Raw genomic sequence first — 26,689 nt, 5'->3', positions numbered from 1 at the left:
GTGTAACTTTGTATTACAAGCTGCATCGGCGCATAGCACGCGGCGGCGATAGCCCGAAACGTCAATTCCATTGCACGCACAGCGGCGCCATTTATGATACTTCGAGTGCTGTAGCCGATTCACATGTGCGCTCTTAATATGTATGTTCCTGATGATCTTGTTCCTGCTGTCATTCACTTCTATAGCCATGAGCCATCCGTGTGCTACGCCAGTGTCTCAGCTCAACAACTGCAGCACCTCAAAGAATGTGTCCGACCTGCAAACTACAGCCTCCGCATACGACGACACATCGGGCCGGTACACACGCGGTTCATGCTATAACGCATACCAGGTGCCCTACACGCCCATGCAGTACCTACTGCCCTCAGCTCCACACGCACCAACATACACACGCCTACAGCCCCTGCCACGCACCGCCCCTCCGTCCACAAGTCGGCGCTCTCTTTCGAAGGGCCTTACGTCTGCCAGCTGCAGAACGGCTGCTGCCACCAGCACCAGCCGCAACCTGCCACACCATGAGCAACAAACAACCCTGCACCCGGCAGCGCCGCCGCTCCTCCACCGCTCCTCCAACACCCATGCAACCACTTTAATCATACCGTACTTATCCCACAACCTCCCGCCTGTCAACATCCTTTACTCCACTTGGCCGCGGCTGCGCCGCCCCGCGCCGCACCGTCTTTCTTTCCCTACACGCCAAAGGACTTGCCGCAGCCGCACGAGTCGGTGGCGTTGGGGTTCTGGAACTGGAAGCCGCCGCCGATGAGCGCCGTGGAGTAGCCCAGCTGCATGCCGAACAGGTACAGCAGCGACTTGGGGTCCACCACCAGGCGGAAGCCGTCATCGTACGAGATGACTGCGTGCGGGTGCGGGTGCGGGGTGGGCAGGGAGGAGGGCGGGTAGGGAGGAGGGCGGGTAGGGAGCGGTGGGTAGGGAGCGTGGGTGGGCGGGGTGGGAAACTTTGAGAGTGAGGGCGCGGTGGCGCGGGTCAGTGGCCGCGTCCGTCAGGTCCTTGCAGCGGCGCTCGAATTAGGCTGATGGAACGGCAATTCCGCAATGTCTCCCGCATGCCACCCTCCCCCGCCTGTGATTCGCCCTCGCCCCGGCCGCACCGTGGTCGTCGTCCGTCACCTTGTCCTGAGACTCGAAGTCCATCACGTACGACATACCCGAGCAGCCGCCTGCAGAGACCACCACGAGGCATCTCTCATAGACTCATACACACAATAAGACACAGCTAGGGGCAGGAGCCACGTGGGCAGGAGCGCACGCAGGCACTATGCCATGTCAGGCACCAGTCCTGTACCGCTATGAGATGAAGCCGCTGTGTACGTGCTGCGAACCTGTTGCTTTGTGCTGTGGACCGGCGTTCGTTTCGGCCCCCCATTTACGTGGCCCCCCATAGGCTTCAACCTATCAGCCTTTACCAGGCACTTGCCTTGCTTCACGCCCACGCGCAGCAGCATGGCCTCGCTCTGTTCCTTAAAGTCTGCGCGCAGCTTGCGCAGCTGCACGAGGGCCTCTGGCGTCAGCGTGATGGCGTGCGGGGGCGCCTCCGTCGCCACTAGCCCTGCGTGGGGAGGTTTTCAGGGTGGCGAAGCCGTGGCAGTCAGTGTGCGTACCCCACAATCATCCCGCAACTGCAAGCACTCTCATAGGATACACCAATATCGCTTGTCAAGGCAGGCAAACTCGGCTGGAAACAGCGGAACCCTTTCCGCAAGCCGAAGTGCCGCCTCGCCAGGCACTCAGGCCTTCCCCGTTTTATTTACAGGTCAAAATTCGATCCTTTTCCAGCGCGTTGCACGAAACCTCCCACCAACTCGCATCTATGTGAAAACGAACCTGGAGCAGCTTCTGCACGCGCCACCGCGACACCACGACGTGCAGGGAGCAGCACAGCTCGCCGTGCCAGGTGCTTCGGCGGCTGGACCCGCACTGGCGTGCACTGCCGGTGGACCAACATCTTCCTGACTTGACCAGCAGGTTCTACAAGCAACAATTCTAGAGACAGCGTATGCGCACTAGTTGTTGACCGTAAACACTGTAATATAGCCCCAAACAATGGCACACGTCAACACCCGCGAAAATTTAGTGCATCGGCAGAAGCAGCCGCTCCGCAATACCCGCTCGCTCCACGCACGGAAACAAATAATAATGCATGCACCAAAACAAATTTGTAATAGGCAATCTTGCATTCGTCGCGGCACAGGTGTTGCACTGGAGCCCTCCTGTCCCCAACTGCGCACACCACCTCCGCGCATGACAGCTGGCTGCAACCTGCTCCCAACCACAGCCACATCCAAACCAAGTCCTACATAAGCTAACCTCCCCCTCCTTACACCCGCCGGACCTCGTGCCGCAGGTTGCCTAGCGGGATGGACTTGAGGCCATGCGCCTCGTCTTCGTCCGTCAGCAGGCGCGACGTCTCGTACCCGCCATTGCTGGGCGCGTGCTCGGGCTCCTGCACGGCGTTGTGCGTTCCCGGGTACTGGCGCCGATACACCAGCTCCACCACCATGTACACTGCAGGGCGCAAATGAAGGGGAGGCAAAATGGTTGGTGCAGGCAAAATTAGGATGGGGTCGGGAGACGGTGCCCAATCTGCGGCTTGCCGCTGATGTTCTCCGCATCAGGCACCTCAAGCCCCCTCCTGCTCTCCATCCCGCCCTACTCGACGTCGCAGCAATACCATACACCTTACCTAATCACCACCACCTCTGCTCACACCTGTACGCTCTCCCTCCGCTCCCTCCCTCCCCAGCTATGCCGCTCGTTCCTGCAACCCGCCCTTCCATCTTCAGCCCTCCTTCCCCGACCCGCCTCGATCCCGCCTCCCACACAGCCACACGCCACCCGCCGCACCTAGCAGCATCAGCGCCTGCAGCACCAGCATGTGGTAGGCGAACACAAGCGGCATGAACATTGCCGGCGCCTCGTCCTCCCGTCCCATGAACAGGTCGTTCCAAACCAGGCTGCCTGCAGGGTGGGAATTGGCGGAGCGGCATTTGGAGGCGACGCAGGGGCGAGCAAGATGGTACTCAGGGGGGTAGCCATCCATGGGATGGTACTCAGGGGGGGGAGGTTGTAGTTACCAGCCCAAAGTAAACCGAAGGCGGGTAGCCATTCAAGCGAACTCAGGGGGGGCGCTTGGAGCCCAGAAGGCGGCGGGGAGGAACCGCAGCCAGCAGGACGGGCCGTAGAGCCGTGGCCAGACCAGCTGCAGCACAGCGCAAGCGCACCCTGCTTGCACCCTTTCGGTTGTCCGCAACCTCCACCAATATCATGCCACCCGGCGCATAATTCCAACCCACTCCCACACCAACCTAACCCCAAACTCCCAGGCCTACCTCCGAACAGCACGAAGCCGCTCTGCCAGAACCAGGCGCCCTGCAGCAGCATGGACCCGGCGCGGCCGGCGGTGAGCAGGAAGGCCTCGGGCCAGGCCGCCTCCAGCGCGGAAAAAATGGCGCCGGCCCAGCAGCACTGCGCCAGCAGCCAGTGGTCGGTCTGGTCCAGGTGGCCGTTCTTCTCGTGCAGGCTGAACAGCATGGCCTCAATGAAGAAGGCGCCAGACAGGATCACCTGCGTGCGTCGAGGCGCGGGTGGGATCGAGGCAAGCGGAATGGGGCGGGGCGGGAGCCAGCGAGCGGTGGCTTTGAATGCATAAAGAGGCGAACCCGCATGCCTCTGCGCGCCTCCCCGGCCATGCTGGGTTTGTGCACCGCACGGCTGCTCCCCGTCACTCCACCGTCCATCCTGAAGTCCTGCCCGACCTGGTGGGTGCCCTCCGGCAGCTTGATGTGCAGCCCTATCAGCTCCACAATACCTGTGCGCGCACGCGTGTGTGTATGTGGACAAGGGCAGCACGGCGTCAGCAGCAAAGCACAACACCCACACGTCCAGAGACCGCCACCGCAACCGCCACACCAATCCGAAGTCACAGCCCTACATGGGAACATGCCTATGCCGTGGACAGGGCCGCAACGCGGCGTGGGTCGCCCTAACGCGGCCCATGACGTCCAAGGTCCGCCCACCCGCCTCACCTTTCCCCCGCGCCTTCACCCCCGTTCACCCACCCGACAGGCTGAAGCCCAGGTTCATGCTGGCGTGTGACCACGAGTTGAGGTGCTGCGTGACGATGCGGCCCTGGCGGGCGCCGTCCGGGCAGTACAGGAACCTGGAAAGCAGCAGGCGGCCCGGAGGTGGCGTCCAGAGGAGTGGTGGTGCATCGGGCGCATGCCCTCGCGGTGCAGGGTGACTAGGCAACGCAGCAATGACGGATTTCAAGACACCATCTGTCCGTCTACCCGCCAGGTCTCTTCACCCGTTTCCCCAACGAAATGCGCGACCCTGGCTTGGACCCGGGCCACCGGCTATCCTAAACTCCCTCACCACCCAGTCACCCACTTGTAGCTGCCGTATGTGATCTGCAGGATGAACAGCAGCAGGCCGCCAATCGCCTTGAGCACCGGCTCCACTGGATACCTGCGCAAGAGCAACAGCAGACATGGCCGTCAACGACACTGTTCCAAGCTCTTTGAACTAAGAGTACATGCGCTACGTGGCGTCCCGGTCGAAAGGCCTGTCCGCGAGGGTTTCCCGCCAGATCCGCCAACCGTGTTGCGGTGTCGTAATCCGGCCGTAAGCTGACAGCTGGACCTAAGTCCCCGTGACCCAAGTGCGCGCTGAACGCCAGACAGAGCACCGATGCTCTACTGGGTAGTAGCATCCCTACGCACCGGTTGAAGCCGTTGAGCTGTGGAATCATGGGCAGCAACCCCTCAAAGGTCCGGGACCGGTAGGCGCGTCCGGTACGTGTTGAGCATAGGTAGCGCCAGCTTGCAGAGATAAACCACTGCACACACAAACAGGCATGACTCAACGCCGAACACGAATAATATGCAGCGCGCCAATGCTGCTGAACTTACGTGGAGCCCCCAAATGATGAAAATCGTGCCGGGGAACGCGTGCCCCTGGAAGTTCCCTTGGCGGTCAGGAATGCTGCCACCGTTGCAGTCCATCATTCCGCCCATAGCCATCCCACCAGCCATACTGCCTCCGGATGGCGCGGGGGACATCCCGCTGCCACCCATTCCCTCGTCCGTGTGGTCTGTCATAGTCACTAAGCTCAGCGCGTTTGAGCGCACTGTTTTGAGCGCGGCGGCTTGGCACCAGTGAGAATCGGTCGATTTAAGTTTTGGGCAAAGGCCTGCTGCTGGCAAGTCAAGGGGATTTAATAATAATGGGTGGTACGTAGTTGTAAGTGACGCTGCTCGGCTAGCAAAGCGACCCTGCCTGGGTGAAGGATGGGTCGCGACGATTGCCGCTAGCTTGGATTTAGACTAAATTCTCGCGTTTGGGTACCGTGTCGAGCGAGTCGTCTTGCTCGCATTTACATAGGGGTAAATGCACATCACGAGACTCAAGAGCAACTGAACGTGCCTGTCTACTTGTGTTTTCTCTTAATAGCCCCACCATGCCTCGTGAAATCATCAACCTACAAGTAGGGCAATGTGGAAACCAAGTAGGCAGCGAATTCTGGCGCAAGGTGCGAGAAATGGAGCTTCAAACATTTGGAACAGCTTGCGCCCGGCAAAAGCAGCGAGCCCCCCAAACTCAGCTTTGTCTCTCCTCCTAACTGCAGCTTTGTCAAGAGCATGGTATAGCCAAGGACGGGCGCCTGGAGGACTTCGCAACGCTGGTAAAGCCCTGCATTGGCGCCATCTTCCGACTTTTGCGTCTCTCCGGCAACACTGCAGCCAACTAAGTGGTGTAATGCTTGTCTCAGGGTGGTGACCGGAAAGACGTCTTCTTCTACCAGGCGGACGACGAGCAATACATCCCTCGTGCCATCCTGCTAGACCTAGAGCCACGGTGAGCCAGCTGACTGGCCGCCCCTCAGCCAGTGGCCGCATTGGATATGGGTTGGGGAATGGTCAGCACCTGAAGATGATTGCTGCGGCCGAGAGAGTTGCTGCAGAGCGGGAGAAAGAGCTGGGAGACGCGGACACACCCTGCAGCCGGTGTTGCAGGAGCCGTGCGCTGAAGACTGACCGAACGCTGCCTTCCTGCCATCCGTTGCCCAGAGTCATCAATGGCATCCAGACCAGCGACCTGCGCAACCTGTTCAACCCGGAGAATATCTTTATCTCCAAGGAGGGCGGCGGCGCGGGCAACAACTGGGCCAGCGGCTATACGCAGGGCGAGGCGGTGCAGGAGACGTTGCTGGACATGATCGGTGAGTGCTCTGGACGGAGACGAGTGGAGTTGCTTTGAGGAACGACGTGCACATAGGGACAGAGTGGGGCCGGCTGCAGTGTGATGGCGTGCCGCGTTGATAGCACAGGGCTGGTGACGGTGCCTTGTGGGCTCGTTGGGTTGACACGAATGGTTTACGTCGACACGGTAGGACGGGGACACCAGCTGTGCGGAGGCGGCTCGAGCAGCGCTTGGGAGTAAGGGAGATGACACACGGACGGGTCCAAACTAGTGCTGGGTGCTTGTCCGGGAAACATGGACACGGGCGGGCGTGTCAGTAGTTCAGCACCCGGCATCCCGCGGCCGCCGCGAGGTCAGGCTGACTTGTGCCGTTCTACGCGCGCACGCATATATCCTCCTGGCGCTTCACCCGCCACACCAGCCTCCTCGCACCCACCTCTTGCATACCCACTCCACACCTCCTTCACACCTCTTCCACACCTCCCCCACACCTCATCCCACTCCTCTAGACCGCGAGGCGGAGTACTGCGACAGCCTGGAGGGCTTCAACATGTGCCACTCCATTGCGGGCGGCACCGGCTCCGGCATGGGCTCCTACATGCTGGAGCTCATCAGCGACCGCTACAGCAAGAAGCTGATCCAGACATACAGGTGCGGTGGGGTGGCACAAAGCGGGGCGGTGTGGGGCGGGGCGCGGCGGGGCGCGGCGGCCCAGGGTTAGGACAGCACAACTAGGGCTGGGGCTGGGAACAGACTTGGGCGTGGCGCTGTGGGAGCAGCAGCCGGGTTCGTAGGGCAGGCTGTGGGTGTCATGGGCTTCAGGTGGACGGGTGGAACACGGCAGTGCCGTCCGGATTGCACCACCTGCCAACCCCTTCCTCCCGCACTCTGCACCCACGCCTCCACGCCCTGCCCTGCCGTTGCAGACTGTTTGCTATCTGCTGGGGTCTGGGAATCAGCTGCACCCCGCGGGACTTCACCAACCTGCCTTAACACTGTCCCATCGCACACCCACGCCTCCGCGCCCACGCCCGCCCTCCCTGCTTCCCACCCTCCCTTCCCTCCATAATCGCAGTGTGTTCCCCAACCAGTCCGAATCCAGTGACGTGGTGGTGCAGCCCTACAACTCGCTGCTGACGCTCAAGCGCCTGACGCTGCACGCGGACGCGGTGGTGGTGCTGGACAACACAGCGCTGGACAAGATCGCGGTGGAGCGGCTGCACCTGCACAAGCCGGACGTGCAGCAGATCAACAGCCTCATCGCCACGGTAATGGCGGCGTCCACAACCACGCTGCGGTACCCGGGTGAGCACTGAGCAGGCGGGCTGGAAGGGTGTGTGTGTGTGTGTGTGTGTGCGAGAACCCAATGTAGATGCGCCGGACTGTGAGCAGGCGGGCTGGAGGGGGGCTGTAATGGGTGAAGGGACGGGGGGTGGGGAAGGGACAGCATGGGAGAGCGATGGACGCGGGAGGGAGCACGGAGCGTGCGAGCGGCGGGGCAAAGGGCGCAACAGTTGTCAAGTGCATGGAGGCAAGTACGCACTGCTGCATAGCTGGCATCGCGCGCTCTTTGTCTTGTTCATCGCTGTTACGACTCCGCTTTTATGACTCCGTGTCCCCCGCAGGCTACATGAACAACGACCTGGTGGGCCTGGTGGCCTCGCTCATCCCCACACCCCGCTGCCACTTCCTCATGACCGGCTACACGCCGCTGACGGCGGAGAACGCGGCGGGGCAGGTGACGTCCAACATCCGCAAGACCACGGTGCTGGACGTCATGCGCCGCCTGCTGCAGCCCAAGAACATCATGGTGCGCGCTAGGGGGTACGGGCCCAAGCGCAGCGGCCCACACGCAGCTTCCTTCATCCCAGACGGGATTCCAACAGCCGCAATAGTCCACGTGCTGAGATGCCACGCTGCAGTTGATGCTTGCAACGCCTTAAAGAGCCAGGCAAGAGCTCCATGACACATTACCCCTGCCCGTGTGTTGATTGGCTTTACAGGTGTCGACGCACACCAAGTCGCGCGACATCGCCAACGCCAAGTACATCTCCATCCTGAACATTATCCAGGGCGAGGTGGACCCCAGCCAGGTGCACAAGAGCCTGCAGCGCATCCGCGAGCGCAAGCAGGCCAACTTCATCGAGTGGGGGCCAGCCAGCATCCAGGTGCGCGCACAGTCATAGGCAGCGTCTTGCAAGCCCTGTCCAGTGTCCCAAGCCTGGCGTCTTCAGGGTTCGCCTGTAAGGCTTCCCGCTCCTTTTGCTTGACTCGCCGTGCCCGCTTACGCCGCCGTCGCGGCTCTTGCCGCCCGCAGGTGGCTCTGTCCAAGAAGAGCCCCTACGTGCAGACGGCGCACCGCGTGAGCGGCCTCATGTTGGCCAACCACACCTCCGTCCGCCACCTGTTCAACAAGGTGCTGCGCGACTACGAGAAGCTGATGGGCCCCAAGCAGGAGCGCCAGGCGTTCATGCAGGTGAGGCGTGCCGGGGGGCGGGCGGGGTGGGACGTGCTGGGAGGTGGGGTGCAGGAGGCGCCCGCCGCATAAGTGTAGTGTGCGTGTCCGGGGAGCTTGGCCTACGCATAGGCGCTGGGGTCGAAGTACGTGCCTGCTAGCGTTGGGATGCGCGCCTTGGCGCGCCCGCAGTACGGTGGCCGCAGTACAAAGTCAATCCAAGTACGGCGCGTGTTGCCGCGCGTGTACGGTATACGGTCCCGCGTCTTAATCCCGCCCTACCGTCCCTCGGCAGGCGTACCGCGACGTGCCGCGCTTCGCGGACGCGGCGGGCGGCGGCACTGCGCTGCTGGAGGAGTTTGCAGACGCCAAGGAGGTGGTGCAGGACCTGGCCAACGAGTACGCCGCCTGCGAGAGCGCCGACTACGTGAGTGGGGGCTTCAGCCGTCGGGTGTAGCTCATCCGGGGTTGTGTGGCCGAGGGCTACCGAGCTGCTTCCAATGGGTACTAGGCATGCGATCCGAGGTCGCTTGGGGGACTTTGCATGTGGGCGTGCTTTTGACATCCTACTGAGCCACCCTGTGTTTCCCTCGCCCCCGCGTGCCACCTGCAGATCCAGCGGCAGATGATGGCGTCGTGAGCGGATGGGAGCAGCTGTCGAGGGCGGGCACGGCTGCAGGTGGACAGGGCGTGCCTGGCGGTAGCACATCTGGACAGATCGTGTCTAGACGCTGACGCCAATGCGAGGCGTGAGGTGTACTGATTTTGTGTGATTTGGACAGCAGCATGTGCGGAGGACAGTGGCGGCATCGGCCCATAGAGCTCGAGGCTTGTGAGGGACCCAGCAGCGCTATGTTCGCTTCCCCACAGGAGGGGTGCAGCAGTAGGGGTACGCATGAATGGGGTTTACACAGGCCGCGTGCGTGCTTGATGCCAGAGCACTGCGGGTGCAATTTACGAGGCAACGACGCGCAAGGCATGTCCTTGCGCTGTCACAAACATATTCGCGCAACGGCCTCCTGTGCGCGACATGCGTGCCGAAATCAACTCGCATGTTCGACTTCGGGGGCACCGTACGGCACCCCCGCGTCATTGTAAAATCCAGGGGCAAAATTCCTGGCGACATCACAGTTCACCTTCCTGCTCTCTGGCGGATTCCACATGGCACCCACGTCCTACCTGCACCTTCCACGACACCTGCTCCTAGCCTCCCAGTCCTACTCGTCCCATGCCCCATCGCACGGACACTAGCAATCCCGATGTTACAATGACACGCCTCTTACCACCGGCATCGTACGAACATTATCATGATCAGCCTAACTCCTGTATCTATCCTGCATTTCCGGCAGCGCCTGACACGCGTGCACACACTCTGACTACTCCCGTGTCGCCACCTGCCCTGCCTGCAACCTGTCCAGGCCTCTTGCCTAGGGCTCCGACTCGACCCAGCCTGTACACTAGCCACACCAGCCCAAGTGCTATAACAGCATTCCGAGCACATGCCACCACGCGGGTGGAGGCAATGTAGCCACAGGGGAAGCGACAATCACGCCTGTACGCAAACAACCGCGACCAAGTTGACAGGTCTTGCTACTTGGTCAGGCTTTCCATACCCATACTCAGGTCCGAACCCTGCCCTGGCTTCCTGATGATTCTGTGCACGTACACTACATCTAACTCTACCGTATTACGCAATCGAAATTGATGCCTTGACTGCCCAAGCTAACCTGGTCCCTAATGAAATCCCTGCTGTCCTGCAGCCGCCTATCTAGACCTACGTAAATCTTTTCAACAATGCGAGAGGCCCGCGCACCAAAGCCACATGAGATACATTCACACGCACGCACGCTCTGGAGTGTTTTGATGTCATTCAGTTGTAAGTTGATGTACACTAGTCATCACAAACACACGCTCATTGCATTTTTAATGTCACTCGTCTCTTAAGATCTGGGGCGCTAGCACAGTCCGGCTACTCCCACGGATTATCGACGTAGTTGAGTTGACGCGCGCCCGGCCACCCCTGGTCGAAATCCAGCGGCGCCCCGAACGCGTTGACCTGCGGTACACAGGACACGTGAGGCAGGGGTAGCCCAAATAAGTGTACGCTGCACCGCCACCGGATAAACACAAGCTACAAACACAAGAAAGCATGCAATTCAGACGCCCTGCGCACCGTTTGCTGCGCATGCTGGTGCGCGCCGCCACGATTTGGCCCGACGCCCAGCAGTGCATTCAGCCGCGGCGAGAAGGGCGACAGGCTCAGTGGCGGCAGCTGCGGCGACAAAGGCCCAAGCATGGGCGGCGCATGCTGCTCCTGCTGGTGGTGGTGGTGCGGCTGCTGGTGCTGGTGATGTGGCCCGCCGCCGAAGCCCTCGTCGGCGTGGGCCACGCCTGGAATGCCTGCGTGCTGCGGGCCAGGCCCTAAGAGGTTGGGGTGCATGTCCGCCACCGCCACAGTCCCAGCCGCCACTGGCACCTGCACCTGCACCGGCCCCGCCCCCCCGCCGCTGCCGCCTGCCTGGTGCCCCATCGCCAGCAGCCCGCCCGGCACGCCGCCACCGGCACCCACGCCCACGGGCATGCCGCCCAGCAGGCCGCCGCCGTCTGCCAAGCCACTCAACCCGCCGAGCCCCACGCCCAAGCCCACGCCGATGGCGACGTCATCAAAGGGCCCTGCCATCGCCTCCAGCCCTGCTGCTTGCCCCACGTCTCCGTCCACGCCACCGCGGCCAAAAGCATCCAGCGGTTCTGCGAAGGCCTGCACCATGCCTCCGCCGCCGAGCCCGGCAGCAGCAGCGCTTGCGCTGCTGTTACCGGCCATGTGCGCGTGGGGCACGAGTCGGGCCGCAGCCGCCAGCGAGTGTGGGTGCAGGTCGGAGTGGATGTGCACGGGCACGGCTGCGGCGCCGGCATGGTGGTGGCCGTGTGGGTTGCCTTCCCCGCCGTCGGCGCCGTCGGCAGCATCTGGACTGCCCGGGCTGAGCGAGTCTAAATGCACGGGGTGCGACTGGAGCCGCTGGTGCTTGCTGCGGCGCTGCGCCGAGTAGCTGCCGCCCCGCCCGCGGCCAGCCGCCATCGCGACGGCACGCCCCCGGCCCGACGTCCCCACGGTGCCCTGCTCCTCCTCCTCGTCCTCCTCCTCTTGTGCTAACCGCGCCGCTGCCTCCTCGTCATCCTCCTCATCGTCCGTGTCGTCACGCCGGCGCTTTTTCTGCTGCCGGCGTGGTCGCTGCGGTCTCCGCGCCTGTTGCTGCGAGTCCGAGTCGGCTGCAGCCATGCCAGCGCGCGCGATCGCCAGCGCGGCGCCCGCCATCGTGCCGTCGTCCTCGCCGTCCGACCCCAGGTCCTCATAGGCCAGGTCCGGCGCGGCCTCCGTAGACGCCACTAGCAGCACCACGCCCTCCTCACCACCAGCGAAACCGCGCATGTATAGCCCGCGCAGGTGGTTGTAAATGCCAGTGCCCTGCGTGTCGAGGTTTGACACGGCGTGGAGATTTGTTTAAGAGTTTGCACAATGCGTTGAAAGCGTCTGCGCAAGGCAAGCGACCGGTCGTGCGGGTCTGCCGCCAGCGCTGCTGCGACCAACCAGACCTTCGGCCGTACCTGAAGGCGGTAGCTCACGCACGACGTCTTATTGTTCACGTGCTTCTTGATAGTACATTTGTAGACCTCAGGAAGGTTTCGCCCGTCAATCTGTGCACCGCAGGCACGCCGGGGCTTTTGACGGGACTTGCAGCTAGCTACTCGCCACCTCCGCAGCCCCAGACCCACAAGCTCAGACATCAGAAATCAGGGCTGCGTTAGGCCTAAGCTATCCTCAACGCAGACCAGCGACAGCGGGTAGCGGGGGCCAGGCTGGGAGACGCCCGACCCGCACCTGCAGCTGTAGGTTGACGGCGTATGAGTCCGCGTGCAGCGAGCCTCTGAGGCTCTGGCAGCCTCTGAGGTGCTTTCGTTTGATATCTAGCTTGCATTTCTTGCTCAGCGGCACTTTCGTCGCGTGCTCGGAGGCCTGAAGTAGCACACAAACACAAAATTAAGATGAAGCTGCTTTCCTGTGTGCCTGCATATCGGCCAGTCCCCTTATTCTGCTCATAAATGACAACTAGAAGACAATTTGAAGGCAATCCAGACTTTTGGCGCGGTCTGGCACCAGTTTCGGCCCCGCATTGTTCTGAGTCTCAGCCCCGCCGAGCTGGAGCGCTCAGGCTTGATATACAAAGTTTGTTAGAATTTCAAGACGAACACGTTCACGCTTACCCTTCGTGTTCCGCGGCCTCCTCCGGCTCTGTTGGCGCGCGCGGCTAGCATTCCCGTCGCCTTTTGCGCCTCCCGCCGACTCAAGCCTTTGATCACGGATATGTAACCTATCTAACGAATCATTTATAGAAGTTCACGTCTTGCTGGCGTGAAGTCAGCTGACCAGGCAGGCCACTTGCATTGCCTGCCTGTGAAATCCAAGAGTTCAAAGTTCAATCGCGCCCACAGCGCACAAGTGATCCTTGGAAAACATGAAAGCGCTCCTTTTGTTCTGCGTGGATGCTTGAAGTAACAAGAGCAGTAGCGTGCTGCCCGCTGTTCCCCCACGCTGTCTCCCGCTGTCCCCAGCAGCGGATGACGTGCGCCGCCCCAGTCTCCTCGCACTCCCGCTTCGCGTCCCTCGCTGCTGCCTCCCTCTCTGCTGCCTCCTCCCTCGTCGCCTTACTCTTTGGCTCCCTATTAGTTTCCCTGGTTCTCGTTCCCACTTCTTACGAGTCGTGGGGAGTGCCACGACCGCCGCCAACAACCCCGGTGCCCCAGCGCCCGGGCGCCCCAGCGTCCCACCGACCCACCTACACGAGACACCGAGCCCGCTCGAATCCGAACCCGAGCCGTCTGACTCGCATATACACGACAATATATGCTCAGCTGCGTAATCGATCAGTCGTGGGGAGGGCCACGACCGCCGCCAACCACGCGAGCCCCCCACCCGCTGCACCCGCTGCAGCAGTCGCACAACGCATTCGAAAGCAGGGACGGCATGGTCACCTGCTAGAGCAAATTAGAATCGCTCCCGCATGCCTTGCAGCCTGGAGCTGCTGGAATTAGCAGTTTCCAGCAGCTGCACGCGTAACATCTAAGTGGACGAGTCACCGGGCAGCAACAGCCGCACGCACATCTCTTTGCACCCGCGTGACCCACCCCCCTCTGCACCACCATTACCACTGCCGCCGCCAGCCGCAGCCCCTGTCCACCGCAGCTGCTCCATGGGCGGCAGCATCACCTCCTGCCCTGCTTCCCACCCAGCTCGCCCACCTTCCCCCTGGCTTCCGCCAGCGGCGCCGCTGGCATACACCACCATCAGATTGCCCGGCGCCTGGACGGCATGGCCCGACCCACATGAAAACTGCTGCGGCAGGGCACCACCACGTCCCACTCCTCCTCCTCCACGCCCCCACGGCCGCCCCTCGGCCCGTGGGTGCTGCTGCGGCTGCTGTGCGGCAGCACCGCGTTCGAGGCCGCCGCCGGCCGCATGCGCCATGCCCAAACTGCCACTGATGCCCTTGTCATTGCCGAGGAGCGCGTCCACACTGGCGGCCACGTCGGGCCGCAGACGCAGCCTGCAGCGCGGCGAAGCCAAAAAGCGGTGTTGACGCGTCATGCGGTGTACGTGAGTCAGCACGGCACCTTTATTCTCCGCAAAGCCACGGCACATAACAGACAACCTGTGCGCGCGCCACTCGCAGTAGGTGACGCCCCGACAAGGTTACTCACACGCCGGCGCCGTGCACCTCCACAAGGCATCTGGCGTGGCAGGGGTTACGCAGGGTGTCAAGGCCATGAAGTGGAATGGTAGCACCAAACCAACCTTTCCAATGTGCAACAGGCCACCGTACGGTAGAGCGAGCGAGCATGAAAGCAATGCACACACAGCTGGTACACCTTGCTGCGTAACTCCTTCCCTTGCTTCAACGCGTCCTAACATTCAGACACACCTGAAGGTAGGCTCGCCGCGTCGCTCCGTCCGCGTCTTGGCACCGCCCTGCGCGGCGCCTGCCGCTGCGTCGCCCAGGATGACAGTCTGTGGCATGGATTGATGCAGTAGGAGCGGGCGGTTGAGCGAATGGCTGTAAGTTGATCATTTTTGTGCCTATGTCTTCCTGGAAGTGCACACCCACCTGCATTCCTCCCACTAGGCTGTTGAGGTCGGGGTTGCCCATGATGGAGCGCAGGTCGGTGCCGTGCGCAGTCGCCACCAGCATCACCCCGCGCTGCGAGATGCTGCGAGCCGCCTCCGCCTCCTGTGGTGCAACATAGAACGTAAGCATGATCCATTCGGGAGTGTTTGAATCCTACTTGAACCCCCAACCCCATCCACCGCTCAGCCCACACGCCTCACCTGCCTGCTGCCCAGCTCGTCCACCACCACCACCTGCGGCCCGTGGTTCTGCACCGCCTCCAACATGACCGCCTGCAGCTGGTCCCGCCGCCCCACCTTGAGCCGCCGCGCGCTGCCGATGCAGCTGTGCGGCACGGCGTCGCCGCCTGAAGGCCAGCAAACGGCATGTCATTAGTTGAGTCGAGGTCTTGCATTTGCTTAGATCCTTTGCCTATCCGCCCCATCTAACCCGCAATCTCGTTGCTTGTGTCCACCACCACCACGCTCAGCCCGAGGTCGTCCGCCAGGAAGCGGGCGATGTCGCGGAGCAGTGTGGTCTTGCCCGCGCCGGGGCGGCCCAGCAGCAGCAGCGAGCTGTGTGGGGTGGGCGGTCAACAACTACGCGGTGAGCATGGACGTGTACTGGTGCCGGCAATCCAAGCTGGTTTCAAGCCCACCCGGCAACAGGCAAGACATCGTACTTACCCAGCCAAGCTAGTTGCTGCAGCGGTCTGCCCTCCGCCGCCTGCTCCTGTAGCTCTGGCCCCGCCTCGACGGCATGCCTGCCCTCGGCCCGCCAGGTCTGACAGCACGTCTGCCAGCGCCGCCGCCACCCCGGGTACGTGGCGGCCGAGGCGGTACGTCAGACCCACCACCGCGCCCGACCCAGGCTCGCGGACGGCGCTGATCCTGCAGGGACGAGCGAAAGCCAAGAAAGGTCACAGATGATGATGCGAAAAAGAGACGGCGTGTGGTTGCGGTTTGTTTGCCATGCTGACGAGCTAGAAACAAGCTGCTACTAAGCCTTGCAACGGTCTGCTCTCACCTATGCAGCGTCCCGGGCGGGCAGCAGCGGTTGGCGCTGTCGAAGGCTGACGCAGCCCGCGCAGCTTGGAGCGCCCAGCCGCCCTCCCCACCTCCACCACCTCCTCCGTCCTCGCCGCCTACAGCTCCTCTTCTTGCCGCGACCTCGGATCCGGTCCGCCCACTCATGCCGTTGCCGGTGCCAGCACCGACTCCAGCACCAGCACCAGCGCCCGTGGCAGCGCTAGCGCTGGCCCCGCCCACAGGCGTCCCAAACAGCTCCGCATCCGCCTCCGCTACCTCGTCTTGGAAGTCATGCCACTCGTCTGCGCCCGCCGCCGTGCCGTCGTCCTCCTCGCCATCGGCGCCGCGGTCGGCGGCGGCGACTGGCGCCGCGGCCATGCCGCCTGCAGCCGCGCCCTCGACCACGACGGTGGAAGCTAGCCGTGCCCGCTTCCACAGGCGCTCTACGGCCACAAGGGGAGAGCCGCCACAATGCATGTCAGCGCCGGTCAGTAGCGGATGACGTGAACCCTTGCACGTAACCAGGGAATAATATCATAATAAGACCCTCCGCTAGGTACGGAGCGTGTTGCATCTTACCGTATGCTTGCGCACCAAGGTCTTCCTCGACGTCTATGGCCCCCCCAGCACCGCCGCCAGCGCCGCCGCCGCCATGCCCACCTAGCAGCTGCCTCCGCTCGAGCTGCTGCCTGCGGGCACAGTCCCGGGCGTAGCTGTGCAGCGCCGCCAGCGCCTCCCCAATGCAGACCTGCGCGATGAGCAGCATCGCGTGTGTTAGCCAAGATGCCGTGGATATCATCAATAGTGCGCACGCAGCACTAAGTTCCTTTCCCAACACCCCCGCAACGTAAGTGCGTTGCATGCATCCACTTGTTGCATCGACTCAAAACGCATGCAGTCAAGCTCTATCCGTAGCCGGCCCCTGTCACCTGCACGCCCGCCGGCAGTCGTGTCTTGGTGCCGTCCGCAAACGTCACCTGCACCGGCCGCCCCTCGTCCACCGCCACGTCCACCACCAGCCAAGAGCAGGTGGAAGAGGAGCGGGAGGCGGAGGCGCCGCCAGGAGGCGCGGCCGCCATAGCGCTTGCACGCCGGCGCTCGCCAGCGGCTGAGAGCACGTGGTCCCGCAGCCTGCCACATAAGGAACGAACCCTCACCAAAACTCAACAACAGTATGCAAGATGTGGATGGAGCTCGGTCCGCCGCATTCCAAGATAGCGCAGCCAGATGCTTCCACCGCAACATATCCCAGCACAACTAACGGCGATGAGCTGGGTCAGCTTCAGACGCGGCCATGTGTACTGAGTACTAGTACCGCCGGAGCTGCCCCCGCCATCCCTAGACACGCAAATGCACGCACACACCGACAGACACAGGCACACATACCGCACGCATGGACACAGACACGCACGCGCTTCGCCCACCTGTCCGGCAGCATCTGCATCAGGCTGGCCTCATCATCGGGACAACCAGTGTCGGCGTCTCTGCTGCTCCCGCCCTGCTGGTCTGTGCCCCCGCTGCCGCCAGCAGCTTCGCCAGCACCCCTGGCCCCCACCTCCTCATGTGCCTCCACGCCCCACAAAACACGCGCCCGGCCGTCGCCGCCAATGCACAGCCGCAGCGGCCCTGCCGCCAGCAGCTGAGGTAGCGATGGCGGCGCGCAGGCGGCGTCCCCGTATTCGTCGTCGCTGAAACCGCCGTCGCCATCCCTGTAAGCGTCGTCGCTGTAACCGCCGTCACCATCCCCGTACCCACCGTCCATGTGTCCGCCGTCCCCATCCCCATATCCGCCATTGATGTACCCGCCGTCACCATCCCCGTATCCGCCATCCATGTACCCGCCGTCACCATCCTCATATCCGCCGTCGCTGTAACCGTCGCCGTCGCCCTGCTCATCATCCTCCCAGCCGCCCTCAAAGAAGACGGCCTCCGGTGGCCGGGCGGCAGCGTAGCCGAAGCCTGGCGCTGGGGCGCCAAAGTCGAAGATGGGGGCACGCGCAGTGCCACGTGGCCCAGGCGCCCCGCGTGCACCGCGGCGTGCGCCGCGCCTGCTACGTGTTTGTGCCGGTGCAGGTGCTGCTGGCCCCGTCGGCGCGGCGCTGGCGCCGGTGGAAAGTGCTGCTATGCGTGCGTCTGGGCTGGTCGCATGCAGCAGGCGGCTGTAGGCTAGCTCCGCGGGTACGTCCAGGTACCTGACAAAACGAACATGAGAGGGGGAGCGAAGCGCAGAGGATTGAAATCTACTGCACCTATTGCCAGACCCAGAAGTCTCGCTGCATCAACGGGTTAGTGTGGATGTGGTATCACCCCAGCAAGTGCGGTGGGCGGCGGTAGCGTGTAGGAGTGAGAGTTGCGGAAGGGGAGGCCGTCCCGATGTCTTGTTGCCTGGTGCCCGCACAACATGCCCCGCTTCTTTGCCCCCTGCCCGGCTACTCCCACTGCATTTGATAGTTCACCCACCTGCTGGAAAGGCGGACATAGTTATCGCCTTGGGATTTGAAGACCTGCAGCACACCAGAGGTGCCCAGCAGAAACAGCAGGCGCGACCAGTCCGCGACCCAGGGTGAGTTCCCGCACTCGGACCGGACGCCAGCACGCACGTCACCGACGCGCATACAAAAGTCTCCAGCCGAATCAAAGAATCCATCTTGACTATCTTGGTTTAACAGGAGAAAGCGTATGACGCTCGGTACAACGAAATGTGAATTTCCCTGCGGCGCCTTCCGCTTCGCCATCGCGTTACAAGACAAGACTAACAATCAAGCACAGCCCCCACATCATTAATTCAGTTTGTTCTGTTTTGCTGCATGTAGAGCGCCGAAGCTTGACATGCATTCGCGCCACGATGGGGCTGCATGTCACCCTCACCCTCTCCTTCTCCGGCACCCCCCCTCCGGCAACTCTCATCCTTCCGCACCCAGGTACCGTTCCTGACATGTTACTCATCCTGTACACCTTGCGTTACCGACAAGCTGCAGTGGATAGCCCATGACCGTGGCCTGCCCAAGCTAGCTCCCGTCAGGCTCCCGTGGCCTGGGATGTAATGCACTGGAGTCGCCGGGCGGCCAAAGTCACGGAGCGGGCGGGCATCGCTCAGGGCTTGCATCTGCGGGGAGCGGCGAGAAACGGGGCCCATTGCAGGTCCTCAGGCGAGAAAGATTGGGCGTTTCCGGGGGTGGGTCTGGCCGCGTGGGGATGCATATGATTCCCCCTTCTCGCCAACTACCCCTTGTCAATGCGTACGTGTCGAGCAAGCGCCAGCAGCTTGGTGCGTGCCGGGCCAGCTCTTCACGCTCATCCTCAAACCCAAACACATCTGTAAAGTGTAATCTGTGACCGTGATGGACCAGACGAAGTGGGCAGACCCCCGTGTTGTTTGGATGTCAGCCCAGGTCAACCTGGGTGACTGTATCAACTGCACTACCTTTCTACTGTACGGTGTCGGTCCTTGTCAGTGCGGCCCTGCTCCCTGAGGCGGGGCCCGGTTCGCCGAACCCCTCCTCTAAACTGGGCCGACCTGGCTCTCGCAGCTAACCTCTCGCAGCTAACCTCTGGCGCACGCGAAGTTGCTTTCAAGGCCACACTTGACATATGACGACGCACACGCTCCAGAGGTAGGAATCTCCATGGCAGTTGGCATTCGACGCGCGCGCCCGACAGAGGGCGCATAGCTGGCTGTTGATGTGGCTGACGCCGTCTTGAACGATGAAATTATTTGCCAAGCACCAATTACATAAATGGACTAAAATGCGCCAGAAATGTGCTCTCGGTTACTCGAAGCCCGTCAGAGTGGCCACCGCGAACCCCAGTGACGTCACACTTGGACATGCTGAGTTCGCGTTAATGTCTTCGCTTGAAGGCAAAGAAAAATCCAAGCCATACTGGCCCGCCCGCCATGCTGCATCGGGCCGCAATGGGTTGGCCTTTCCATTTGATTTACCCCCGGGCGCACACACTCCAATCAAATAAGTCTCTAGGCTGTAAAATTGACCCTGGCACGATGGGTCGACAGTCCGGAGCCTCGGGCCTTCGGGCTTTGGCGGTAGTAGCGCTCTCCTCTTTTCTGCTGTGAGTTTCGTGAATCTAGCCTGATGTAGGCGTAATACTATAGATGGCTGCTTCTTCCACGCTCACACGCCGAGGTGGCCGCGTGCCTGCTTCTTCGGCGTGGCTGGTTGCTAGTAGATAGTTAGTGAGAAAATACTAGCAGTAGTGCATCAGCTTGTGATCGAGTCTCGGAAGGCCCAGCGTTGCAAGCGCCGATTGATGCTCGCTAACGCGCTTGCAAGGTCCCGCGCCAACGCCACGCAATAACCGGTGTTATTATACCAAACGGTACAGGGCGTCTGGAGCTGCTGCCGCACAGAGCGGTCTCTACACCCAGTTCCCTTTCTGCAAGGTAAATCCGCGGGAAAAGTGAGCATGGTGTGGGTTGGGCGGTAGCTTCGCGCCAGGTTTTGCCGGGTACTTAGCGACTCGTGCTATGATACGTTGAGCAGCGCTCAACGACGATCAGGCCTTTGGGGAACATCAGCAAAGCGGGGGCGAGGGCGGGTGCTTTGCGGGTGGGCAGGCCGTGGCAGGCGAATCGAGTGGCCAGGCCGGCAAAGCCCGCCGGAACGTGGACGACGGAGACGGCCGGAGCTGCTTGCCACTTGATGCCCTGCTGCCACTACCAACCATGCTGCTCCTGGCCCGTCGTTAGCCGGGTCGAATTGCTGCAAGTATGTTTGGTCCAGGCCCCAGGTTGTCAGCTTCTAAGACACGGTTTCCCATGCCCTGCCCCGTTTACTTACGCCCGGCAGTGCATCAAGTCGCCATCGGCTTACAAGCTTGCGGATGTGGTCGTCGCGAAGGTGGGTGCGCGTAGTGCGCGACAAGGCATAGTCATGAACACACTTTCGGCAACTTGTTGTTTGCCTCTACGGCGGCTGAAGGCATCTGTTGACTCCAAACCTCTGGATCACTTGGGCCTGAGCTTTGTTGTTGCCCGCTGATCTGTTGTCACGGACGAACAGGGCAACAGCCAATACTGCTTCCGGCTGAGCGCCAAGGTGCCTGCGGGCTGCAACAACTACTGCTGCAACAAGGCGGATCTCAAGAAGATCGAGGTGGGTCGCCGGGTGGTGGGCGGCCGGGTGGCGTGGGGTGACGTGGAGTGGCGCGGAGTGGCGTGGAGTGGGGCTGAGGGTGCTAGGGGATGGATATTTGGGCGGCACTGTCGGTGCATGTTTGATGCGTGCAGAGGTGGCACTACGCATTTAAATTGAACAACAAGTAAAGGGTAGCCTGATGACGGTGGGGCAGGTGCACCTGTGTGGCGAGCAAACCCGAGCTGCTTGGTTTGACACCGGTGCTGTGCGCCACGCTCGTGCCCGCCCCGCCCCCGCAGTTCAACGTGAACACGGCGTGCGACGTGTTTGGCTCTGTGGTCAAGGCCACGGTCAACGGCGTCCCGACCAAGGTCGGCACCTCGTTTGACCAGCCCACGGACGGCCCCGCCGGCAGCACCGTGCTCCGTCTGACACAGCTGGGTCTGGGCCTGTGGAGCGACGGCGCCGAGATCTGCATCACGCTGGCCCCCGGCAAGAACGCACCCGGCTGCACGACCCTGGAGCAGCTGTGCGTGCCGCCCGCAGGCCTGCCCAAGGGCGTGTGCTCGGCTGCGCTGTTCGACAGCCAGAACGATTGCTGCCCTCTCTCCACCCCCGGCATCCCAAGCCCGCCCCCGCCCCGCCCTCCCCCGCCGTCGCCGCCCCCGCCCTCTCCTCCCCCTCCCAGCCCCCCGCCTCCCTCTCCCCCTCCTCCCTCTCCTCCTCCTCCCTCCCCGCCTCCTCCCTCTCCCCCTCCCCCCAGCCCGCCCCTCCCCCTCCTCCCTCTCCCCTCCCCCTCGCCGCCTCCCCGTCTCCCCTCCCCCTCCCCTCCTCCCCCTCCCCTCCCTCGCCTCCTCCTCCTCCTCCCCCTCGCCTCCTCCTCCCCTCCCCCACGTCCGCCTCCCCCTCTCCTCCTCCCCTACGCCCCTCCCCTAGCCCCCTCCCCGTCTCCTCCCCTCCCTCTCCTCCTCCTCCCCCACCTCCCTCGCCCCCTCCTCCTCCTCCCCCGTCCCCTCCTCCCCCGTCCCCTCCTCCACCTAGCCCCCCTCCCCCGTCGCCCCCTCCTCCTTCACCTCCTCCTCCCCCTCCTCCCTCCCCTCCCCCTCCCCCTCCCCCTAGCCCTCCTCCTCCCAGCCCCCCTCCTCCCTCGCCTCCTCCTCCCCCTCCCCCGTCGCCCCCGCCTCCCCCTCCTCCGTCGCCTCCTCCTCCCAGCCCTCCTCCCCCGTCGCCACCTCCTCCCACTCCTCCCAGCCCTCCTCCTCCCTCCCCGCCCCCTCCCAGCCCGCCTCCTCCCCCGCCCCCCTCGCCTCCTCCCCCTCCCCCTCCCCGCCCGCCCCCGCCCTCTCCTCCCCCTCCCTCGCCCCCTCCCCCACCTCCTCCCAGCCCGCCCCCTCCCTCGCCTCCTCCGCCGCCGCCCCCTCGCCCGCCTCCCCCTTCGCCGCCTCCTCCCAGCCCGCCCCCTCCCCCTCCTCCCCGCCCTCCCCCGCCGTCACCCCCTCCCCCGCCCCCTCCTCGTCCGCCCCCGCCGTCGCCCCCTCCCCCTCCTCCCCCGGTAAGGGCGCCCAGCCATCACCACTGCATCTGGCGTCCTAAACCCGCTACATAAACATAACGCCAATATGTTCTACTCATTCTACATAACGCTGACAAACATCCTGGACCCGGCTCCGTCCTGACTGCAGGTGTGCCAGGCTTGCATCAGCTTCAACATCGACTCATACCCCGTTTTCGTCTGGTGCGCGGGGGCGCCTATCGTCGCTGTCCCAGTCGCGAGTGCTAGCTTAAACCGCACTGCCGGCACTGTAACCCGCCATTGCGGGAAGGCAGAGCGGCGATGCGCGCAGATTGGAGGTGGACTGTGGCTGCGTAGGCGGGAGCACACAGTGCGCTAGTAACGAGGGGTCGGTGTAAATCAGCCGGCACGGGCGTGGTCGGGAAGAACTGACACTAACCCAAGACACCGTGCCGTGCGTTTGCTTCCAATGGCGCAGGTCTGACTTCCTAAAGAGGTACTACTTCAACCAGGGCCGCTGCCTGGACAGCCTGGGGGTAGGTGGCGCAGTGAGCATGTGCGTGTGTGGGGGGGGGAGAGGGGTGTCTGGGAAGGGCAGGGAGGGGGTGGCTTCCTGCGGGGCAGTAGGGTCTGGGGGTGCGGTTTATGAGAGGGAGGGGACAGTTTGAGGCGGAGAGAAGCTAGGCTGGCTGGCAACTGGGGGCTGCTTAAGGCAATGCTCCTGGGATGCTGGTCAATGGACCGCCCTCGGGGCCGCGGTGCCTATCTACCTCTCCCCCCACCCCAGTGTCTGCCCACATGCGCCCCTTCATGCACTCGGGTCCTGCGAAGCCCACACTTTCCGAACAATGGTGCATCTACACCGTACCCACAACTGCACACGCCTCAACCTCCAAGCACCAGCCAGGCAAACCTACCCCACCATGTCCCCACCTCTGCCGTACAGCTGATCTCTGGCGACGTCAACGACGCCGCCGAGCAGATGGGCATCAAGCTGGCCCAGGGCTTCAGCTACACGCCCGCCAGCTGTGGCTCCAGCAGGTGGACCACCTGCGGCAGCTTCCACACGGAAGCGGATGCCAAGAAGATGCAGGACTGGGCCACGCAGCAGGCCAACAACGTGTGGATGGAGTCGATCACCGGCCCCGCATGCTCGTCCTACTGGCACGGTAGGTGTGGATGGGTGGGATGGGTTGGATGGGTGGGTGAAGGGGCGGCAAGAAGGGCACGGTAATGCGACTCAGCACGGTTCTGCACGCCACGCAGCAAGTCTGGGTTGCTTGGCCACCTCGAGAGCGTGCCGAGCCACTGACGTTCTGTGTGTGCGCTGTCGCGCGTGTGTTTCTGCTGCGCGCCCTGCAGGCTGGCAGTTCTCCATCACCTCGGCCAACAGCCAGTGCTTTAGCATGGGCGCCTCCTCGCGCGCCTGCGCCCTCGACGACGTGCCCTTCCCCACCCACACCCAGTGAGTCGCGCGGCACGTGTCGGGATGTTGCAACGGTGGCTCGGCAGGCGCGGGGTCTGAGGCACTGTCTTGCTGGAATTGTTACGGTCTGGTGTGTTGTGGCTGTTGCTGCGCCCGTGCATTGGCACGGCGTTGGAAGCTGCTGTCCGCTTTCCTTCTTACGCCACCAACAATGCACCAAACACATCCATGTACATCACACCAACACTCCACCAACACCAGTAACGCCACGCACGACCACCACTCCTGCCCCGCGCCTGCAGGTGCAAGAAGACGCAGTTCTCCACGCCCTTCGCGCTGGTGCCGTACGTCCTGGAGGCCGGCCGGGGCCGGTCCAACAACACACTGCTGTACTGCTTCCAGACCTACACTGTTTCTGGCGACCAGCTTGTCGACCCCCAGGTGTGTGTGTGTGTGTGTGTGTGTGTGTGTGTGTGTGTGTGTGTGTGTGTGTGTGTGCGCGGCAGGGCAGTGTGTGCAGCAGGGCAGGGCAGGGCAGGGCAGCGTGCGAGCAGCACTTTGCGCTGCGACCCGAGCCAGCAGGCAGGGCGGCTGCCAGCGCAGGGTGGAAAGGAGGAGTTCTGCATGCTGCCCCCTTTGCTGACATTCGTACCTGCTGTGATGCTGTACGGTCTTACAGAACAAGTGCGCCAAAAGCACCAACCTCAACAAGGTTGAATTCTTTGCCGGTGAGTAGGGAATGTGCGTGCCCTGAAGCTTTTGGCGCAATCTGTATGGCGGTACATTGCCGTCATGCATTGGCAGCGGGGCGCAAGACATAATCCCTTCCTTCCCCCAGTAAATCATCCCAGCCAGTTACCATGCTCTGCTTTGCTTCTTACCCGGTAAATCACCCCAGCCAGTTACCATGCTCTGCTTTGCTTCTTAGAGTCATTGCGTACCCAAGGTACCCATATGCCGGGTTTCCCGTTTGCCCTGTAACGCAGATGAGAGCTACCGCCGCGCCATCATGGGCGTGCGCGTCAAGCCCAAGGGCGGCAGTGCCACCTGGCTGGCCTCCACTTGGGGCGCCGTGGGCCAGACCACATTCAAGGGTGAGTGAAAGCGCGAGCGGGGCTTCCTCACGGTAGGTGTCACAGCAGAGGGTGAGCGCGAGCTAGCGGGGCTTCCGGTGCCGCGTGTACCGCCTGCACATACATGGCCGCGGCGGGCTCGTAGTGGGAAGTGCCTGGTTGACGGTATGCAGCAAGGCGGCCGTGGAAGTGGACTGGAAGCAGGTTGGCAGGCTGAGCCCAATCCTGGCATGACTGTATGCCGGTCTCTGGGCTCTTGACTCCCTCCTTACCCCTTTTCGTGCTCTGGGCCCCCTCTTTGTGTTTGCAATCTTTGCAGTGACTCCCCTGGACTGGAGCATCGAGCAGGCGAGCCAGGGCGAGATCTGTTTTGAGCTGAAGGCCTCGGTGTCCATTGATGACTTCTGCTTGGGCCCGGAGACCGACACTTGGTGGGTGCGGGCTGGTGGGTGGGGCGGGGGAGGGGTGACTGGGAAGCGACGGAAGCACTGCACATACGTACATACGCGGTGCCAGCAGTGCGGCGGGGACCAAGCAAGGGCGGAGACACATGGGGGGTGGGGAGCGGGTCAGGGCCTAGGCCAGCAGGGTCGGTTAGCGAGGGAATGGCCCCCCAGGCTGGCATATGAGACGGCGGGATGAGCAGAGCACGTCCCGGTGAGCACCGGCGTGCGTTTAACCCCCAGGCGCTGGTGCAATGACAGCACATGATAAAACGTTTGTCACCCATCCTGACGTGCGTGACCACATGCCGCCTTCCTCCTTGCCCGCTCCTCGCAGCCACGGCTCCATCTTTGACAACAGTATGGACTGCTGCCCGACCTACCCGACAACGCTGCTGCCGTAGCCGGCGCTTCTGAGAATATTGCCGTGCCTGAGACAGCTTTACCACAGTCCAGGCGCTGGCTATTCATCATGTCATGGTCGAGCATGACGCTTTCGAGTATTGATTAAAAGTGGGGATTGATGCTTCTTAGACTACCGTACTGCACTGTGACCTGGGGCTGGGCTTGATTATGTCCGCCCGACAGTGGGGACGACGGATTGGAAACGGAGTGGATGGTGCATTGGGCATCTACCTCCGGACCTGTGCGTGACCAAGACACGTGCACTGGGACCGCATGTCCCAGCATTTGGCCCAAGACCAAGTTGAGGATAGTATTGAGTGCCAAGGGATTAATCTCGCCTCGTAGTTCAGGTCAGGCAGGATCGTGTATTCATACGCATGCAATATGCGCTGCAAGGCGTGTGTACAGGATTGCGCACAACGCAGATGTGTGAATATGATGCACGGGTCAAACGGCACGCCCAATCTACTCACAAATGGCCGGGTGGGAGCGGGATTAGTTGTCGTCAACACGGGAATATGGCAACAGGAAAAGTTTCGCGCCGCCTGCTGCTGACCCATGGCACATCAATGCATGTCGCCACGCTCGCGATGTACACCAACTATGGTCCGTTGGGCCTGTTTGCAAATTGCAACCTTTCATCTGGCCATACATCCGGTGCATGCACTTAGCCTCTCGAGCCGCGTATACATGACGCAGGGTGTGACTACCCAGGCTGGGCCATACACGCCCCAAGCTGCCACGCACTTCCATCTTTGAGGTACACTGTGACACCGTTCGCATGAATGGCTATAACACGCCTACATGACGCAGGGCGGTGACTAAGGTCCAGGCAGCTGGGTCTTGTCCCAAGCGTTCCCATCAAGGGGGAGG

General features: G+C 62.5%; 5 protein-coding genes across 5 annotated transcripts; 2 read left to right on the top strand and 3 right to left on the bottom strand.

The window, feature by feature from the left end:
* Nucleotide 1: 1 nt before the first annotated feature.
* Nucleotides 2–5,254, bottom strand: CHLRE_06g299350v5 (uncharacterized protein). The gene is made up of 11 exons (XM_001691391.3): nucleotides 4,932–5,254; nucleotides 4,743–4,858; nucleotides 4,411–4,488; nucleotides 4,080–4,180; nucleotides 3,777–3,829; nucleotides 3,351–3,585; nucleotides 2,866–2,979; nucleotides 1,846–2,526; nucleotides 1,439–1,570; nucleotides 1,113–1,181; nucleotides 2–856 (listed from the first exon to the last, which is right to left on the bottom strand). The coding sequence occupies exons 1-8, from the start codon at nucleotides 5,118–5,120 to the stop codon at nucleotides 2,339–2,341; spliced, it is 1,074 nt and encodes a 357-aa protein (XP_001691443.2). The 5' UTR covers nucleotides 5,121–5,254; the 3' UTR covers nucleotides 2–856; nucleotides 1,113–1,181; nucleotides 1,439–1,570; nucleotides 1,846–2,338.
* Nucleotides 5,255–5,384: 130 nt separating this feature from the next.
* CHLRE_06g299300v5 (uncharacterized protein) lies at nucleotides 5,385–9,920 on the top strand. The gene is made up of 11 exons (XM_001691240.2): nucleotides 5,385–5,551; nucleotides 5,648–5,704; nucleotides 5,792–5,877; nucleotides 6,090–6,241; nucleotides 6,732–6,873; nucleotides 7,298–7,527; nucleotides 7,848–8,032; nucleotides 8,226–8,390; nucleotides 8,540–8,698; nucleotides 8,973–9,104; nucleotides 9,291–9,920. Exons 1-11 carry the CDS (start codon nucleotides 5,480–5,482, stop codon nucleotides 9,315–9,317), a joined length of 1,407 nt encoding a protein of 468 aa, XP_001691292.1. The 5' UTR covers nucleotides 5,385–5,479; the 3' UTR covers nucleotides 9,318–9,920.
* A 7-nt stretch (nucleotides 9,921–9,927) lies between these two features.
* CHLRE_06g299250v5 (uncharacterized protein) lies at nucleotides 9,928–13,194 on the bottom strand. The gene is made up of 5 exons (XM_001691392.2): nucleotides 12,938–13,194; nucleotides 12,555–12,689; nucleotides 12,281–12,370; nucleotides 10,851–12,140; nucleotides 9,928–10,733 (listed from the first exon to the last, which is right to left on the bottom strand). Exons 1-5 carry the CDS (start codon nucleotides 12,986–12,988, stop codon nucleotides 10,647–10,649), a joined length of 1,653 nt encoding a protein of 550 aa, XP_001691444.2. The 5' UTR covers nucleotides 12,989–13,194; the 3' UTR covers nucleotides 9,928–10,646.
* Nucleotides 13,195–13,502: 308 nt separating this feature from the next.
* CHLRE_06g299200v5 (uncharacterized protein) lies at nucleotides 13,503–18,644 on the bottom strand. Its single transcript, XM_043063568.1, has 12 exons — nucleotides 18,324–18,644; nucleotides 17,288–18,055; nucleotides 16,793–16,994; nucleotides 16,443–16,611; nucleotides 15,862–16,306; nucleotides 15,522–15,725; nucleotides 15,286–15,410; nucleotides 15,057–15,202; nucleotides 14,836–14,958; nucleotides 14,653–14,738; nucleotides 14,432–14,461; nucleotides 13,503–14,277 (listed from the first exon to the last, which is right to left on the bottom strand). Exons 1-12 carry the CDS (start codon nucleotides 18,476–18,478, stop codon nucleotides 13,794–13,796), a joined length of 2,937 nt encoding a protein of 978 aa, XP_042924274.1. The 5' UTR covers nucleotides 18,479–18,644; the 3' UTR covers nucleotides 13,503–13,793.
* Nucleotides 18,645–19,834: 1,190 nt separating this feature from the next.
* Nucleotides 19,835–26,680, top strand: CHLRE_06g299150v5 (uncharacterized protein). Its single transcript, XM_043063567.1, has 15 exons — nucleotides 19,835–19,931; nucleotides 20,205–20,262; nucleotides 20,669–20,719; nucleotides 20,882–20,974; nucleotides 21,256–21,692; nucleotides 22,409–22,508; nucleotides 22,639–22,691; nucleotides 22,948–23,005; nucleotides 23,416–23,638; nucleotides 23,832–23,934; nucleotides 24,198–24,336; nucleotides 24,575–24,623; nucleotides 24,882–24,989; nucleotides 25,288–25,399; nucleotides 25,749–26,680. The coding sequence occupies exons 1-15, from the start codon at nucleotides 19,864–19,866 to the stop codon at nucleotides 25,813–25,815; spliced, it is 1,719 nt and encodes a 572-aa protein (XP_042924273.1). The 5' UTR covers nucleotides 19,835–19,863; the 3' UTR covers nucleotides 25,816–26,680.
* Nucleotides 26,681–26,689: the final 9 nt, after the last annotated feature.

Source organism: Chlamydomonas reinhardtii, chromosome 6 (assembly GCF_000002595.2).
Source record: "Chlamydomonas reinhardtii strain CC-503 cw92 mt+ chromosome 6, whole genome shotgun sequence".
In the NCBI taxonomy this organism is placed as follows: Eukaryota; Viridiplantae; Chlorophyta; class Chlorophyceae; order Chlamydomonadales; family Chlamydomonadaceae; genus Chlamydomonas; species Chlamydomonas reinhardtii.
The sequence above is the reverse complement of the archived record's forward strand: the minus strand, read 5'-3'. Positions and strand labels throughout refer to the sequence as shown.